The sequence below is a fragment of the Lygodium microphyllum genome, chromosome 30, assembly GCF_053477565.2.
Source record: "Lygodium microphyllum isolate KBCC chromosome 30, Lygodium_microphyllum_v1.1.10, whole genome shotgun sequence".
Taxonomy (NCBI): domain Eukaryota; kingdom Viridiplantae; phylum Streptophyta; class Polypodiopsida; order Schizaeales; family Lygodiaceae; genus Lygodium; species Lygodium microphyllum.
The window spans coordinates 35,360,064-35,375,976 of record NC_141164.1 but is presented as its reverse complement, the minus strand read 5'-3'; the positions used below and the strand labels follow the sequence as shown (position 1 = coordinate 35,375,976).

Sequence of the window (15,913 nt, the reverse complement as noted above, 5' to 3'; positions counted from 1 at the left end):
TCTGCTACTACATGCGTCCAACATCCAACGCTCGACATCGCAATCCGTCGCATCGAGCATTAATCGGCATCGCAATCCGTCGCATCGAGCATTAATCGATCCCATGGAAGCCCAGGACTCATGGCAGCTGGCTCAGGTCTAGCTGCAGTGGAAGGCCAATGTGTAGGCCCTCCGGTTCGCCCTCGTCTCCAAGAGCCCTGATTCCCATGTCAGGCAGCTTGTGAAGGACTGCATGAGCAACTATTTCAGGTCAGGCTTCACACACTTTTTATTTGTTGCATTGCTTGTGGATTGCATTAACTTGTATTGAATTGTGCCGTTGCGAGACTCTTAGGTCCATAAGCCCATACAACAAGAAGAATTCCTTCATTATTCCATTTTTCCCATAAGTCCATACGACAAGAAGCATTCCTTCACAATTCCATTTGTCCCCATGGCTTGCATTTCAGCAAATGAAAACTTAGAAATTTTCTGCAACACATCCTGTGAAAGAGAACAGAATAAACATATAGCGATGGTTGTCCAGGAGAATTGCCTGACACAAATGTACTCTAAGCTAGCATTAAAAAAGCACTAATAATATTCTATTTGAATTAGATATTGCATGACTTACCTTCATTGCATTAGGGAGCCATGTACAGAGTACTTTCAGTACACAGTTGGTAGTCATTCTATCCAAACATGCACAGAATACTAATCTAAACACGCTCAATGGCTTACTTTCATTGCCTCAAGATGGGCTTATTGATTGCTCAAACCATTCAAACACTCTAGCTTGTTTCTCAAAATTATTCTTAGCACATATTATATATCTTCTTTCCAAAACTCTCATCAGGAAAATTGTCGTGACTAACAGCTTGGCTTACACATATTGTGTCTAGTAAGTAAAACATTCAAGCTAAAATGATAAGTTTCAGAGAATCTGTTCTATATACGTGTGTAGGTGATAGAGTGAGATTTCAATCCACTTTTGGGTGGCCAAGAAGAGAATGCAAGTATTCTTTGGCTTTAATCTATTTGATTCTTTCTACTTTCCCCCACTAAATAGAGTTTTGTGTTGAGGCATGTTTTCTAGTATTGGTTAAAGTTTTTTCCTGCAGGGCGTCATTCCTCTGCTCTTGAAGCAGCATTTATGTGGATAGGTGCTTGGAGGCCCACATCAGCTATAACACTCGTGTACTCAAAAATGGGTATTGATGTGCAGAAGCTTAATGGTTGCATAAGCCATGATGATGTGACATGCCTATTGTCAAAGACACAGTTAGCTTCAATGGATGCTTTCCAGCATTACATGCACCAGGCAGAGATGGAGCTTTCAAATCAACTAGCAACCATGCAGGTGAACCTTTGCTTCTTGAGTTTTCTGTTGCAATTTATCCTATTTCTGCCAAGCCATTTTGAAGCTGTCTGCCATGGTCTGGCATGATGCACACAAGAACTTTTCAACAAATTCTCACTATACTTCCCACATTGTGAATTACGACAACATCATGAGCTTCTGCAAGGGAGGGACCACATACCGCTCAGTGTGGTTGCTCCCTGCCCCCGACCAGGTATGTGGTCCCTCCCTCACAGAAGCTCATGATGTTGAATACTATAAGGAAAAACAAGGGAAAAGATCCCCTTTTCCTAGTGACACAGGAAAGTGTCTAAAGCTACTTGTGATTCATAATATTTTGGCTTTTCTAGGTTTGCTGAGCCTGACTACTACTTTGGGTTCTTTCAGATGCTTATTGCAAATCAAAGCATGAAAGAAGCCATAGGGATTGGGAGCTCTTCTTTCATCATGTCACACAACATAGTGCAAGGACAAAAATTAATGGAGTCAAAGCTTGAAACTTTGAGTTCGCTGTTAAAGCGATCAAACTCTCTCAGGCTGCATACCCTCCAAGAGCTACAAAACCTACTGACCCCAGTACAGGCAACCCATTGCACACTTGCAGCCTTTGAGCTGGTTTTTGCTTTGAAAGCATTGGACCTAAAAACCAAAGCAAAGATGGAGGATGATAGAGAGAACCACCAAGTATTGTCTGTGTCTCCTCCCTATTCTGCAGATGCTGCTTGCAGACCACCTTATTGCCAGGGAAAATATCATGCTGATGGAAGAGAATCACCAGTGGCTTATTGCAAAGAAGCCGCATTACTTGATGGAATCAAACACACATTAGCTGACTATGAAGAAACCATCTTACCTGATGACCAAGTATATACTTCAGCTGGTGCAGAAGAAAATGCATGTACCTGTGAAGGTGAAGACAGGAGAGGGACAGAGCATGTAGATTGGTTGAGTTCCACAGCTTGCAGTAAGCCTGCATAAGTCTAGATTATAAGCTTGTGCATGGATGAGCTATCATGGGCTGCCATGTGTTTCAAAGTGCTCACAGCAATTGCAGTCATGTTTTTCCCACAACAATTGCAGTTATGTTATTCCCATCAAGCTCTTGCATGAGTTGAGATAGAGTGATTACTAGACAAATCGACATGTTGCTTTTTCACTGATTTCCTGATTTCCTGATTGTGGGCGAGAACCAGCAGGCATTTGACATGCAGGGAGACAGTGGCAGCCTAGTACTGATCCTTAGGAAGGCAAGGAAAAGCCTAGCCCTGTGGGAATAATATGGGGAGGCACAATGAATCGTGGGTGCCTGAAACTTCAGAATGGAGATGCACTTGTGAATTGGACAAGTGCAGTGGATCTTGGGCGCCTCCTCAACTGTCTTCAACTTGATTTAATCACTAGCGATGCTGCTTTGGAAGGTAATTTCAGGAGCTTAGGCCACAGTTTGTCAATGTGCTCTGTTGTTTGTATCTCTACACATTGAGAAGATTTAGACAAATTCCCACTATAATTCCCATTGGAATTACGGTGACATCATGAGCTTTATGAGGGAGGGACCACATACCTGGCTAGGTGCTAGGTGCGATTGAGGGCAGGGGGACTGGTGGCCTAGGGTAGTTCATGATGTTGAGCACTATATGGAAAAACAAGAGAGAGGAACCCCTTTCCCCACATGGGAACATGTCAAAAACTTCTTGACATGCTAGTATTCTATATTGCTGCACCATTTTTTGATAATCGGTGTAGCTCGAAGTCCTCGAGAATATTTAATAGAAACATGTGCATGGTTTTTAGTTTAACAAAATAAGGAGAATTTCAGTGATTCAGGATTTCAAAGGTGTGCTGAAGCTAAGGAGTTGTTAATGTTAGAAGTTAGTGTTTATTCATCTCCTATCTTGAAGATAACTGTCCCTTTGAATTGCTGTCAATAGGAATTCCGAGTGCAGGAGAATCAAGCTCACGGTTCTTTGGCACCATGCAATTTGCAGAACCCAATCAGCATGCCTTTGAAAGTTCGAAGGTGAAGTCACAAGGTCAAAATTATCACCACCCCACCATGATTTGAATCATGCCAATCCTTCCTGCATTGACTTCATAAAGAGTTTCGACTCAAGAACACGTTATGATGACAAAAGTACAGATGTTAATGGCGAGGAGCTATCCAGTTGTGGGCTGGATCTTTATGGCAGGGATGCAAAAAGAAGATGGCTCTAATCCTTACAAGGAAGTGAGCCCATTCCTTTACATAGAGTTTAATATTGTCATTTGAATGAATATGTACTTGGAATGGGCAGAGATTAATGATGCATTTGCTTACCTTTCCAATTCAACGTCTTAACTTTGCAAGAATGTAGTGTAGCTCCTGAAGCGGTTTTACTCTGCGCCTTAGCAGTATTTTGTTGACTAACTTGTGGGGTATGATTGCTGGTGTAGATGGTGGAGCTTCTGGTCCGAATGGACTGTGCCGATTGTGAGAGAAGTGTGAGAAAGGCCCTAGTTAACCTCAAAGGTACAAGCAGTTTGTTCACTTTAATATGTTATGTTGCATGTGAATGTAAAGAGATTTAAGGCAGTCTGCTTGCGATTGACTTTTTTTTGCTTAGAGGAATAGCCTGTTATTCAAGATGAATGAAAGATGCAGGAAAAATTAATGCATACTCACAGTGATGGAGTGTGTCAAGGAGACATTGATCTTCACAAGTAGGTTGGAACCTACTTATGGCAGAGAACTCTTTAATCTACATTTAGGACTTGGGTTTTGTGTATGATTTTATCTGAGCAGGTATTATCTCCCAATTACGTGTTTTATTACTCAATATCAGATTCTCTAAGAATCTTCAAAAGCAGGGATTCTTTTCTTTGGGCTCTAGGAGAACCATCCAATGCTAGCCTTTGCAAAGAGGAGAGAGCAGTAGGAAGGATCAAGACAGATCTTTTAACTTCTCCTCCTCCATTCTTTCACAAAGCCAAGAGGACTGCAGTAGAGTTCTCCTTCCCTTTGGTGGACCCAAATGTTAACAGTTTTACCAGCAAAGGTATGGACCTAGTATTCCTTATAGCCATCAGGCCCTTTGCACATGGTGCTAATGTGGCAAACATTTCCAGGGCATCATTAGTTAAGCTTGCATTGCCATCAGTTAAGAGACTGAGAAGCTTGCCCCATCTGCTTGTAAATTTTTCAAATTTCCTGCAACAATGGAGGGAAGACAGTGGCCTTCTTAGCAGACACATAAGGTTGTAACAAAAGGCCAAGACAACCCAAAGTGATCTTCTGGCATTTACTTCTCTTCTTATTCACTGTTTAAGAACATACACTCATGCTCAATATAGCCCATGGAACCTCATTCAAAAGATCACAATCACACCCAAAAGAGCTTGAATGACAACCCCATTCCCTACAAGCTTGAAATATATTCTGACATCAGCAGTTTCTAAGCAGTTGCTCTACCTCCAGACATCTCAAGGGAAGCAACTTTCTCACTAACTATGGAGAATAATCATGACCTTCATAAGGCTCATGCTGCAAGTTGGACTGTTGTGTATGCCCCTGACATCGCTGTTTGGCTAGCTTCTCAGGAAGCAGGACATGCTGTAAGGTAGCAAGGGATTTCCTTCTGTCTTCCTATATGTCCTTTCTAATTGATCATTGTTTTGTATTTTGCTCCTGGTAAAAGGCTGAAGACCTGTCTACAGCATGCATCTTGGCCAAAGAAGAGTTTTAAACCTTTAGTCAGTATGCAGCTGCTTAGCCAATTCTATTTAAGCTTGTAGGAAAATTTTGATCTCTCTTAGTATGAATGAAGGACCAAATCAAGGCTCACCACATCAAATACTTTCACGGTTGACAGCATCAAACTTGCTATGAGTTTGTCCTCTTTAACTCTCATCTACATGTCTTTTGTAGCAAGAGTTTGTCCTCTTTAACTCTCACGGTAGACCAGCTGGAGGCATATGGTGTGATGTTGATGTGGTAGAGTTCTCTTATTTTGGTATTCCAGCCACAACCCCTAAGCAAGAGGTATACACAGAGCTGGCTGAAGATTTAAGGGGCAATGACCCATCCATCGGTCCAGGATCTCAGGTAAAAAGCCAGTGAATAACTTTAAAGTTTGAATACAAACTGCTTGTCTTGAAATTTAGTCATTCTATAATTTTACTTTTGTTTTGGAGGTGTGCATCTTACAACCAACTTTCTAAATTTTATTTCAAGGATCAGTTGCATAGCCTTAGAGCATGGTCATAATCTCGATATGTCTACTCTTTTGATGTCATGCTTGTGGTCTTAGTTCAATTTTCGGATCAACTGTAGGCCCTTTTATGTAATCAAGATTGATGTCTTATATTGATCTAACAAACTGTTTAGTATTTTTTATTTAATTGAGTTGTATAAACTAGCATATCAAATGAGGGCATTTGATGCATTATGATAGTGTACAGTTTAGTGGCAGATTGATATGTCTACATTGATATTCGAGGGGCATCACTCTCAAATCTATCATCATTTTATTTACCGATATACTCAATTGCAGCATGATGATGTCCATATTTGTGTATAGAAAATAGAAATGACCATCTCATGTGTTTCTATGTTTTTGGTGTCATTAGATGTTTTCCACACATTTTTCCCCTCCTTTCCATAAACTTTGAGAAATGCTGAGAGTGTGTACATGCTTCATCATATATCAATTAAACAACTGATGGTGTTTTTTACACTGTAGAGGTGAAGATTGGCAGATTTTTAGTTGCAATATATGTAAATAAATGTTGCATCATTACTAGTTTGAAAATTCTGATACGTTTCTCTCTCTGGTGAATTTCACAGGTTGCAGGTCAGGAGACATTTGGTACACTTGGAGCCATAGTAGAGAGTAGGATAGGGACTCCTCAGGTTGGGTTTCTGACAAATCGACATGTTGTGGTTGATTTGGACTACACCAACCAGAAGATATTCCATCCTCAACTGCTTCGCACTATACCTGTGAGGCGGTAATCCTCAACTGCGCGAATTGAAAGCATTGTCGTGGATGAAGAAAGCTTCCTGAAGGGCGCTTTTTAAGTGTTTTCTTGCTCGCTTTCGGGTCCGCAGGCGGCAGCCTCAGCATCAGCAGCAGGACAAATGCTGATGGCTTTCCCCAGCGGTCGCACCTTTCGAGATCCCTGCTGTGTTGTGCCAATCAGATCATCCCCTTGGTAGCAGCAGTAGCTCTAGCGCCGGCACATCCAGCAGCACCAAGATGTATTTCTCCAGAGAGGAGATGGACAGGTGCTGTCCATCCTAGCGAGACGGCATCAACGTCCAAGCAGAGACATTCCTCAGACACTCCTAGCTAGCACCACCTCGTGGTAAGGCCTGCTGTGATGCTTCTCTACTGAATTTGGGGGAGATGGCGGCACTGGAAACAATGGTAATGGCACCAATGGTGGTGATTCCCACAGGAGTTCCCCCTTCCGAAGTTGTAAGAGAAGGTGATAAGGCACCTAGGGAAGCCGTTCTGAGGCAGAAGCAGGGGCCCGACTGGGTGTTCTTGCCTTCTATTTGTTGGCACAGCAAGGGCGAGAGGTCGATGGTAGGGACCTCGTGCAGGACGATTGATGCATCACTATAGGGGCGATAGGGAGGGGGCAGTATGAAGGGAGCAGGGACGTGATCGGCTTGATGAAGATGATGATCTGCATGGCCATGGCCGTCTTTTTCTTCATCTGCCCCTGCCCCTACCCTCGCCTCTCTGCCTCTAGCGGCAGCTCTCTGTGCAGTGCACATCTACAGCAGGGCGACTACAGATTATACTGGGTACAGTCCTGGAAGCTGTCATTCTACTCCAAGAAGGCTTGAGGAGCTAAAGACTTGGCTGTGGATGAGACGAGAACAACCATTTGTTTTCATGAAAGCCGGTAGTTGCTTCCATCTAAAATCATGGTTGGAGAAGCATTTGGAGTGCCTGAGAAATCTAGTAAAAACTGCATCATTCAAAAACTAGTTCAAAGGCCGAAGAAAATAGAAATTCATAACAAAAAATGCTCGATTGCAAGCAGCCTTGTCTGTTACTATTGTTACAGCTAGAATAGCAGCTTCAATATCAAATGAAAGAGATGCAAAGCTAGGCTTAGCTTTGGCCTCAGCTGCTGCATTATTGCAGCCCAGTGTGCTAGGCTTAGCTTTGGCCTCAGCTGCAAAAAGAAGATGGCTCTAATCCTTACAAGGAAGTGAGCTCATTCCTTTACACAGAGTTTAATCTTGTCATTTGCATGAATATGTACTTGGAATGGGCAGAGATTAATGATGCATTTGCTTACCTTTCCAATTCAACATCTTAACTTTGCAAGAATGTAGTGTAGCTCCTGAAGCGGTTTTACTCTGTGCCTTAGCAGTATTTTGTTAACTAACTTGTGGGGTATAATTGCTCGTGCAGATGGTGGAGCTTCTGGTCCGAATGGACTGTACCGATTGTGAGAGAAGTGTGAGAAAGGCCCTGGTTAACCTCAAAGGTACAGGCAGTTTATTAACTTTAATATGTTATGCTACATGTGAATGTAAAGAGATTTAAGGTGTTAATGAAGACTGTGACTTATGACGCTCGTTAATCAACTGAACTGATTTGGAGATCACCAAGATTAGCTAACCAACTGATGAGATTAGGGACGTTTATGTTGAATGGATCAGCCCAAACATTTCTGAATCCTCAAGTGGTTATTGCCTATCAATAGAGCTGTTTGAGGTGTGTTAAATCAAATGGGCCAGAGCTTCAGGATGGGTACAATATAGTTTGCCTCTCCCATGTAGGCTAGCAGAATCATACAATGCTGCCCTTGCTATACTTCATGTTATTTCCATCTAGGTCTGTGGCTTTTAAGCATAGGTAAAATCAATAAATTGTACATGTCTTATCACTATTAGGATGTTGCTAATAGGCTGATTTTTCTGCATGTAGGGAAATGTGATTGCTCGTGGGATTATTGAATGGTGTGATGGAGCGCCTTAGGTAAGGAATTCTACAGTTGGCAAATGAAACTTGATTCTGTTCAAGCTAGAAAGAAGATATCTTTGAAAGAGTTGACTAGTTTTTTTTTACCATTGTAGTTCAAGGTACAATGCTGCACTTGTTGCACATTAGCAAGAAATGGATCCCTTTTAAAGACTTTAAATTAGACTTATTGGCCACTTGTTGCTTAAAGGCTTTACAAATAGCATTTCAATAATATCAGATGCTCTTTAAATCATGAGAGGAAGTGTAACTCTGCCAAGACCATAGCAAAGACATATTGTTTTTTGTATTTTAGATGACTCATGGAGTTAGATATAGAAATAATGAAAATCTTGAAGAAGCTTGAAGGAGATTGATGATGAAGTACTGAAACAGCAAAACACGGATCATGAAGTGATGTAATTTGCAGATGAAGTAGGGCAGATATGAAATGCAACAATTGAGATGCTACATGGCAGTCCACAATAAGTGGTCAACAGGCTTAGAGTGGAAATGCAGCAGCTCGACAGGTCATGTTGGTTGTAGCTGACTTGAAAGATCTCAAATAGTAATAGTTGAGGTGAGGATGATGAATTAGCAGAAAAACTAGTAGATAGAACCACATGTAGACTGTCATCAGTAGTAGGTGGAGGGTAATGAATAGGCAGTAGCAGCCCCTGGATCTGCAAGTTGTGATGGTTGGCTGAGAGAGGAGCTCCCAAGTAGAAGCTCATGTTATTGAACACTATTAGGGAAAACCAAGGGAAAACAGTTCCCTTTTCCACATGGGAAAATTATGTCAAAAAAACTTCTTGTGATTGACTATATTCCATCTTGACATTTGATTTGTAGGCTGCAGGAATAGAGAGATCATGAAGAATTTGGTCACTTCATGCAATAATCATGGCGAATTTGGTCAAGATATCCTGAACATCAGCAACCTCCTCGAGATTAAGGCCAACATGACTACAAAGGATTCTGATCCATCTGATCAACCTGGCCATATCATGAATCAAATGAATCAAGCTGATATTTCAAGGTCAGGTGGTATGATTAGCATATCCTTAAATTGGCCGTGGACATCCATACTACTTAGCAGATCAAGCCTAGGCAGCATTGGTCAAGAGCATGTGCTCCAGCTCAACAACATGGGTGGATCAAGAGGCATGATTGGTGATGATGATCTGCATAATTTGTAGGATAACTTGAATTTGGTATCTTCTATTGCTAGACATGTTCAAGTTGATAACTCAGCAAATCTGAAGGCTCCAAGGTAAGTGTAATGGAGGTTTCTTGTTCTTTTAGTAAAAATCGTTATGGGTTATGGGTTGAGGGTTGTTATACAAAACATTAAAAGAAGATATGATATGGAAAGGAGGAATCTTATCATGCTTTTGATGCATCTTTTTATCCCCATTAGTAAGTATGATACAATATGGTTCCATGAGCAAATAATTTAAATATCATTTCATTATTTGTCTTGTTGTGGATCATCTGACAACAACGACACCCACAGTCACAACATCTTCAATGGATCACCAGACTGTGACGAGGAGGATAGATTAGATGAGGAATCAGATGCAGCAGCTATTAGGAAATGCACTAAAATTCAGCAAGCCATATCCATAGGAGCCACATCGTTTTTGCTGACAGAGTACAAGTTTTTGGTTTATTTCATGGGCATATTTGCTGTTGTCATTTTCTTGTTCCTGGGATCTGTGAAGGGGTTCAGTACTAAGCCCCAGCCTTGTAGATACGATCCAAAGCAGGAATGTGCCCCAGCTCTCTTTACATCAATTTTCACTACAGTTGCATTTATATTGGGAGCTTTGACATCCATAGTGTCGGGATTTTTGGGCATGATGATCGCAACATATGCGAATGCTCACACAACTTTGGAAGCCAGAAAAGGGATATGCAAGTATTCAAAATCGCCTTCCAATCAGGTTCGGTGATGGGTTTCTTACTTGTTGCTAATGGCCTCATAGTTTTATACATCACTATAAAACTATTACAACTTTATTACAAGGATGATTGGGAGGGCCTTTTTGAGGCCATCACTTGCTATGGGCTTGGACGCTCATCCGTGGCTCTATTTGAAAGGGTTGGAGGTGGAATCTATACCAAAACTGCGGATGTTGGAGTAGATCTTGTTGGAAAAGTAGAAAGGAATATCCTAGAGGACGATCCACAAAATCGAGCAATCATTGTTGACAATGTGGGTGATAATGTAGAAGATATTGCTGGAATGGGTTCAGATTTGTTTGGCTCCTTTGCTGAAGCTTCTTGCGTAGCTCTTGTTGTGGCTTCCATGTCATCATTTGGCACAAATCATGACTTCACTGCTATGTGCTTCCCACTACTCATTAGCTCTATGGGCATTGTGGTGTGCCTCATCACAACCTTGTTCGCAACTGATGTGTTCGAGATCTCAAATCTAAGGGATATTGAATCTACACTGAAGAGACAGTTGCTGATATCCACCATCTTAATGACATTCGGTGCAGCTTTTGTTTGTTGGCTGGCACTACCATCCACATTTTACATATATGATCCTAACGGTGGTGCAAAGATGGTTCAAAACTGGAAACTATTTTTTTGCATTGGAGTAGGGCTTTGGGTAGGGTTGGTAATTGGATACGTTACAGAGTATTTCACCAACAATACATACAGACCAGTCGAGGATGTTGCTGATTCTTGTAGGACAAGAACTGCTACCAATGTCATCTTTGGTTTGGCACTTGGCTACAAGTCTGTAATTGTTCCAATATTTGCTATTGATGTTGCTATCTATGTCATCCATACCCTAGCAACCATGTACGGGATCACAGTTGTAGCTCTTGGAATGCTTTGTACCATTGCCACCTATCTAGCCATAGATGCATATGGTCCCATAATTGATAATGCTGTTATCGCAACCGGTCTCTGGATGACCATGATACTTCTTACACATCTCTCCACAAGAAGTGCAGCCGCAGTATAGACTATGAGGCCGCAAAGGCTTTCAAGATGGACAGATTCCTCAACCATAGGACTTCTTCAAAGTCCAACTTGCGGCATTAACAGCCCCCAGTTGACAGCACTTTGGGGGAGCGCTTTCTTAGATTGGTCTCCATGATCCACACTTTGGGGGAGCGCTTTCTCAGATTAGAAGAGATGAAACTGCAGATGCAGAGAGAGTTTGAGCGATTTCGTGATAATCTGGAGGCTAGGTGTACAAAGATGTTCCTAGAGTCCTAGAAGCAGATTACTGAGATGTTTGCTTGGGCTCTGAGCAGCAGTAAGAAAACTGATGAGCTCTTGCTGACGATTGTCGGTATTTTGTTCATCATTTGATTATTCTAAATGTTTCTTTCTTCTAGCTGATTTTTGGCTCTTCACGCTACGTTTCATATCATTTCATCTATATTACAGCTAATGCGTTGAAATTATTCCACGCTTTGTTTATAATAAATGTTTCGAGCTGATGGGATGATATTTCATTTCATTCTTATTCCAGCTGTTGAAATGTTCCAGCTGATGTTTCATTATTATTCTAGCTGTTGAGTTGTTCTAGCTGATGTTTCATTGTTTCCAGTTGTTGTTTGTCTATTTTCAGTTGATTCGTCTGTTCAAGCTTATGTTTATTCTACTTGATGTTTTATCTATTCTAGCTAAGGAGCTGATGTTGCAGCTAATGTGTGCTCACTTGATGCACTTCTGGGGTTCCACTTCCGGTGTCTCGTGTCTCTCTTCTCTTCTCTCTTCCTCTGTTCCTCGTCTCCTTCGCGCATTGTTCAACAGGAAGTCTGTAAGATGCTTCAAACTAGAAGGAGAAGTTGGTGAGCCCATAAAAGTATAAACAATGAATTCCTTGTTTTCACCTGCTCAATTTACTATCAGATGGTATAAAGAACAGGGCAAAAAAGGTATGCGTGTTTTGATGTTTTGATGTTTTACAAATGCATGTTTTGATGTTTTACAAATGTCTCTTATGTTTCTAAACTTTGGTTTATTATGTGTACATAAAGGTAACAAAATCACAAATGATGGTACAAGAGATAATGGAACAATGAAAGCTAAGGAGGTAATTGGCCCTAATGTCTCTTCAAATCATGATACAGGTATATGTCTTTTGAAAATTAAAATTTGTACATATTTTAGATCTTGCTTTATTAGGTGATTCATTTTGAGATTAACTAGCTTTAATTAGTCTCTTTGTCTAATTTAAAATGTTCATAGTTATTCATATTTTAAAACTTTGAGTAATTGTGTGTATATATATAAATATAGATTAAAGAACAACAAAAGGTGGGAAAAGAGGTAATGTAAGAAAGGGAGATCAGGAGGTTACTCGCAATAATGTTTCTTCAAGTCAAGATGCAGGTACCAACTTTAAGGATCAAAAACTTGTACAAATTTAGTGACCCAAATTGATACAAAATATCTAATTACTTTCTTTTGTGTTATTGAAATTTTTCATAATGTATTATCGTGAGCTTTGGTTAACTCTATGTATATATAGGTAAACAAGTTACTAAAGATGACATAAGAGACAATGCAAGAAAGGAAGACATTGAGATTGCTTGCCTTAACACTTCTTCCAGCCAAGAATCAGGTATTACCAGCTTTCTTATGTTGATAATGAGTCATTTTTTGAAATGGTTATACTAACTAATGATATTTGATCACTTGAGTATCAATAGGAGTGATACGCATACCATCATATGATGATATCTATCGGCCACCCATGTTGAAATTTAGAGAAGAGGGTAGACAAACATTTATTACTTTGCAACATATTGGAGATTGAAGGGATAAAACAATCAAGACACACATGTTGCTTAATTAGTTTTTAGTTCTATGCTCCTTTAAAATTATTTTCATTTTACTTTTGTTGATGTCTTAATTTGTTTAATCTATTTTGATCATTAGATGTATGTTATTGATCCTTACTTAGAAATGATGACATACTCTATATAATTTTCTAGTTAAAAATTTATTGTGCAATTTCTTGTTTGATATTAGCATGTCTAAGAGGAAGGGAAAAGTAGATAAAGTGATAAGGAAAAAAGAGAATTTCTACGGAATTCCCTAGTTGAAGGTACATATAAGTAGGGAATGTAAAAAATAGGAAAAATGAGAGATTTCCTAGTGAGAGTACCTAGGGAATCACCTCTAGAAAATTTTTCCTATATATGAAATATTTCCTATATAGAAATTATTCCCTACATAGAAAATTTTGTATTTTCCTATATAGGAAATATTTCCTATGTTAGGAAAAGTCTTATGTGATTCCCTACTTATTCTCACTAGGAAATGTCCCATTTTCCCTAGTTTTTACTTTCCCCACTTATATGTATTTTCAACTAGGGAATTCCATGGGGAATTCTCTTTTTTTCCTATATGGGGATCGATTGAAAGTTCCTTGTGATGGTTTTCCTCAGTGCTAGTGCCAGCAGCATATGTTTGGACTATTCAAGGGGGAGCATGAAGGAACGAATGAGACCCCATTCCCAGACGCCTCACTGCAGCTGGTATGTGAATGGGGAGAATCTGTGTAGTAGAGTCGTATGCATATGCGTCCCCGTTACTGTTCCTGGTTGGGAAGGAAAGTGTGGGGAGCCACCCTGATGTGGCAGAGCTCCAGCTCGGTGACGAGGGGATGAAAATGCAGTACTGTTAATAGGCGTAGGGATTGCGTGCCTTGCATGAGGAATGACTGATGCAAAAGACTGCAATGGGAAGGTACTGGCTATGCCGGGGAGGGAAGGGAGACGTCACACCAATAGGCGTCTACGATCTCGATGGAGTTATAGGTGCAGGAGGGGTAGTCAAGAAGGGTATACTGCTCTGGTGCACGACATGTGCTCATACTGTGCCTCGCAACATCGATGATGAGGCAAAATGGGAAGCACCCAAGACCTAATCCTCCAGCTGAGACAATGCATGCATACACTGATCCAGGAATGAATCGTCAAACAACCCTTGCATAGATCCCAAACCACAAACTTTCTCGAGCTTAATTGGCTACGCAACACCTGAAGTTTGCGAGGTCCGATTGAACTCATGCAGCTTTGAGGATGTTCACGAGATTAGTTCTTGGATCCGATTAGTAGCTACTGCAGTATCCAATTGCATGTGTTCATGACTAGTAAGACCAAGCTGGATGTTACAATGTGATGTAGATGTGTGCTATGATAATAAGCTTAGCACTGCAAGCTGGGTCTATACTTGCTGAACCTATCCAATGCTGCTTCTGCATGAGTCGGATGTCTGATGTTTTTTTGCGCAATAAAGGCAGCCTACGCACATGCGCACAGTTTTGGCTATGAAGAAGTGAGAAATTACAGATTATGATAAATTCTGAAACGAACTGGTTAGAGGGCGAGGAATAGAGATGGTGGAATTATCGCTCATGAGTAATTTCATTGCAATGCGGATGATCAATCGCCCCACACAGAGCCCTGTGTACATAGGAGATGTCAAGTGTAAATATGGAACATGCGTGATGAAGCAGACGAAATCTCAGCTGAGGATTTCGATTCCTCTACATGCAAAGCAGAAATCACATGCAAATTGCTGCATGCAAGTTCTTCTTGTTTGTATGCCATATGATGAGAGACAAATTGCAGATATTAAATTAGGTCTTTGAGAGAGTATAACGCATATAAATCATGTTGTGTAGATCGCCATATCTGGGAGGGTTTCCAGTGTGAGGCAGTCTGTGCATGCAATGATCCGGTTAGGCAGAGAGGATGCTAGCAGTGAGGGAGCCGGACATTCCACCTAGAAAAGGTTGCAATGATCCTTGCATTTGTGAAGATTGAGCGGCATGGAAGATGCAAGAGGGAGCATGTAGGGATATGTTGCGCCCTGCTTTCCCCACACTTCTAATATAGGGTAATAGGAGGGTGCAGGGGAGGTGCAATCCCAGGCATGTCACACACTAGAAAACTTGACTTATTGGAGATCTTAAAGGTGTGCCAGGTTTACATGTGACCCTACTCTCTATTAGAAACATAAAGCTTGAGACCATAAACCATTGTTTAAAGCTTTCGCCCAATAGCTAAAGGAGCATTGCTTGATGATGGAGATGGTACAACCTCTTCGATGAATGGATAGCTCTTCGTAATCTCTCCTTGATGTGCATGGGTGAGTAGTTTTGTGATGCACGTATGTGTACATTGTATTATGATTTTGTGCTCAAAATACATTAAAGGCATCTTTTATGTTTTTTTACTTTCATTACCTTTCCTTACTTGATGCATGTATTTATACATTGTATTAGGCTTTTATGCTCAAAATACATTGATGGAATCTTTTATGTTTTTTTAAATTTCCTTACTTTTCCTTTTCTTGTACTACTTCTTTCTAGTAAAATAATCCTTCCATAACCTATTCTAATAACTTTATATAAACAATTAATATTTAAGCCTTTCTGGCATTTTTATAATAAACATATCTCAAAATAGATTAATTCTACATATGAACATGCAAAACTCTTGCCTTTATACGCCTACAAAAATATCATAATTTCTCACTATGAAGCATTCAATTTTCACGTGTTAAAATGCACATTCTCAAAATATCTATTACACATAACAACATTGAATAATCCATTCACCACAAC

General features: G+C 40.4%; 1 protein-coding gene and 1 pseudogene across 1 annotated transcript; both read left to right on the top strand.

The window, feature by feature from the left end:
* The first annotated feature begins 120 nt into the window (after positions 1-120).
* On the top strand, positions 121-2,317 carry LOC148009727 (TGACG-sequence-specific DNA-binding protein TGA-2.1-like). Its single transcript, XM_087672823.1, has 3 exons — positions 121-136; positions 1,101-1,339; positions 1,727-2,317. The coding sequence occupies exons 1-3, from the start codon at positions 121-123 to the stop codon at positions 2,315-2,317; spliced, it is 846 nt and encodes a 281-aa protein (XP_087528949.1).
* Positions 2,318-6,723: 4,406 nt separating this feature from the next.
* LOC148009726 (pyrophosphate-energized vacuolar membrane proton pump 1-like) lies at positions 6,724-11,284 on the top strand (annotated as a pseudogene).
* Positions 11,285-15,913: the final 4,629 nt, after the last annotated feature.

Excerpts from the sequence above, each read along its gene's own strand:
- LOC148009727 (XM_087672823.1), top strand. Across the intron at positions 1,340-1,726 it reads ATCAACTAGCAACCATGCAG|ATGCTTATTGCAAATCAAAG; the intron begins GTGAACCTTTGC and ends GGGTTCTTTCAG.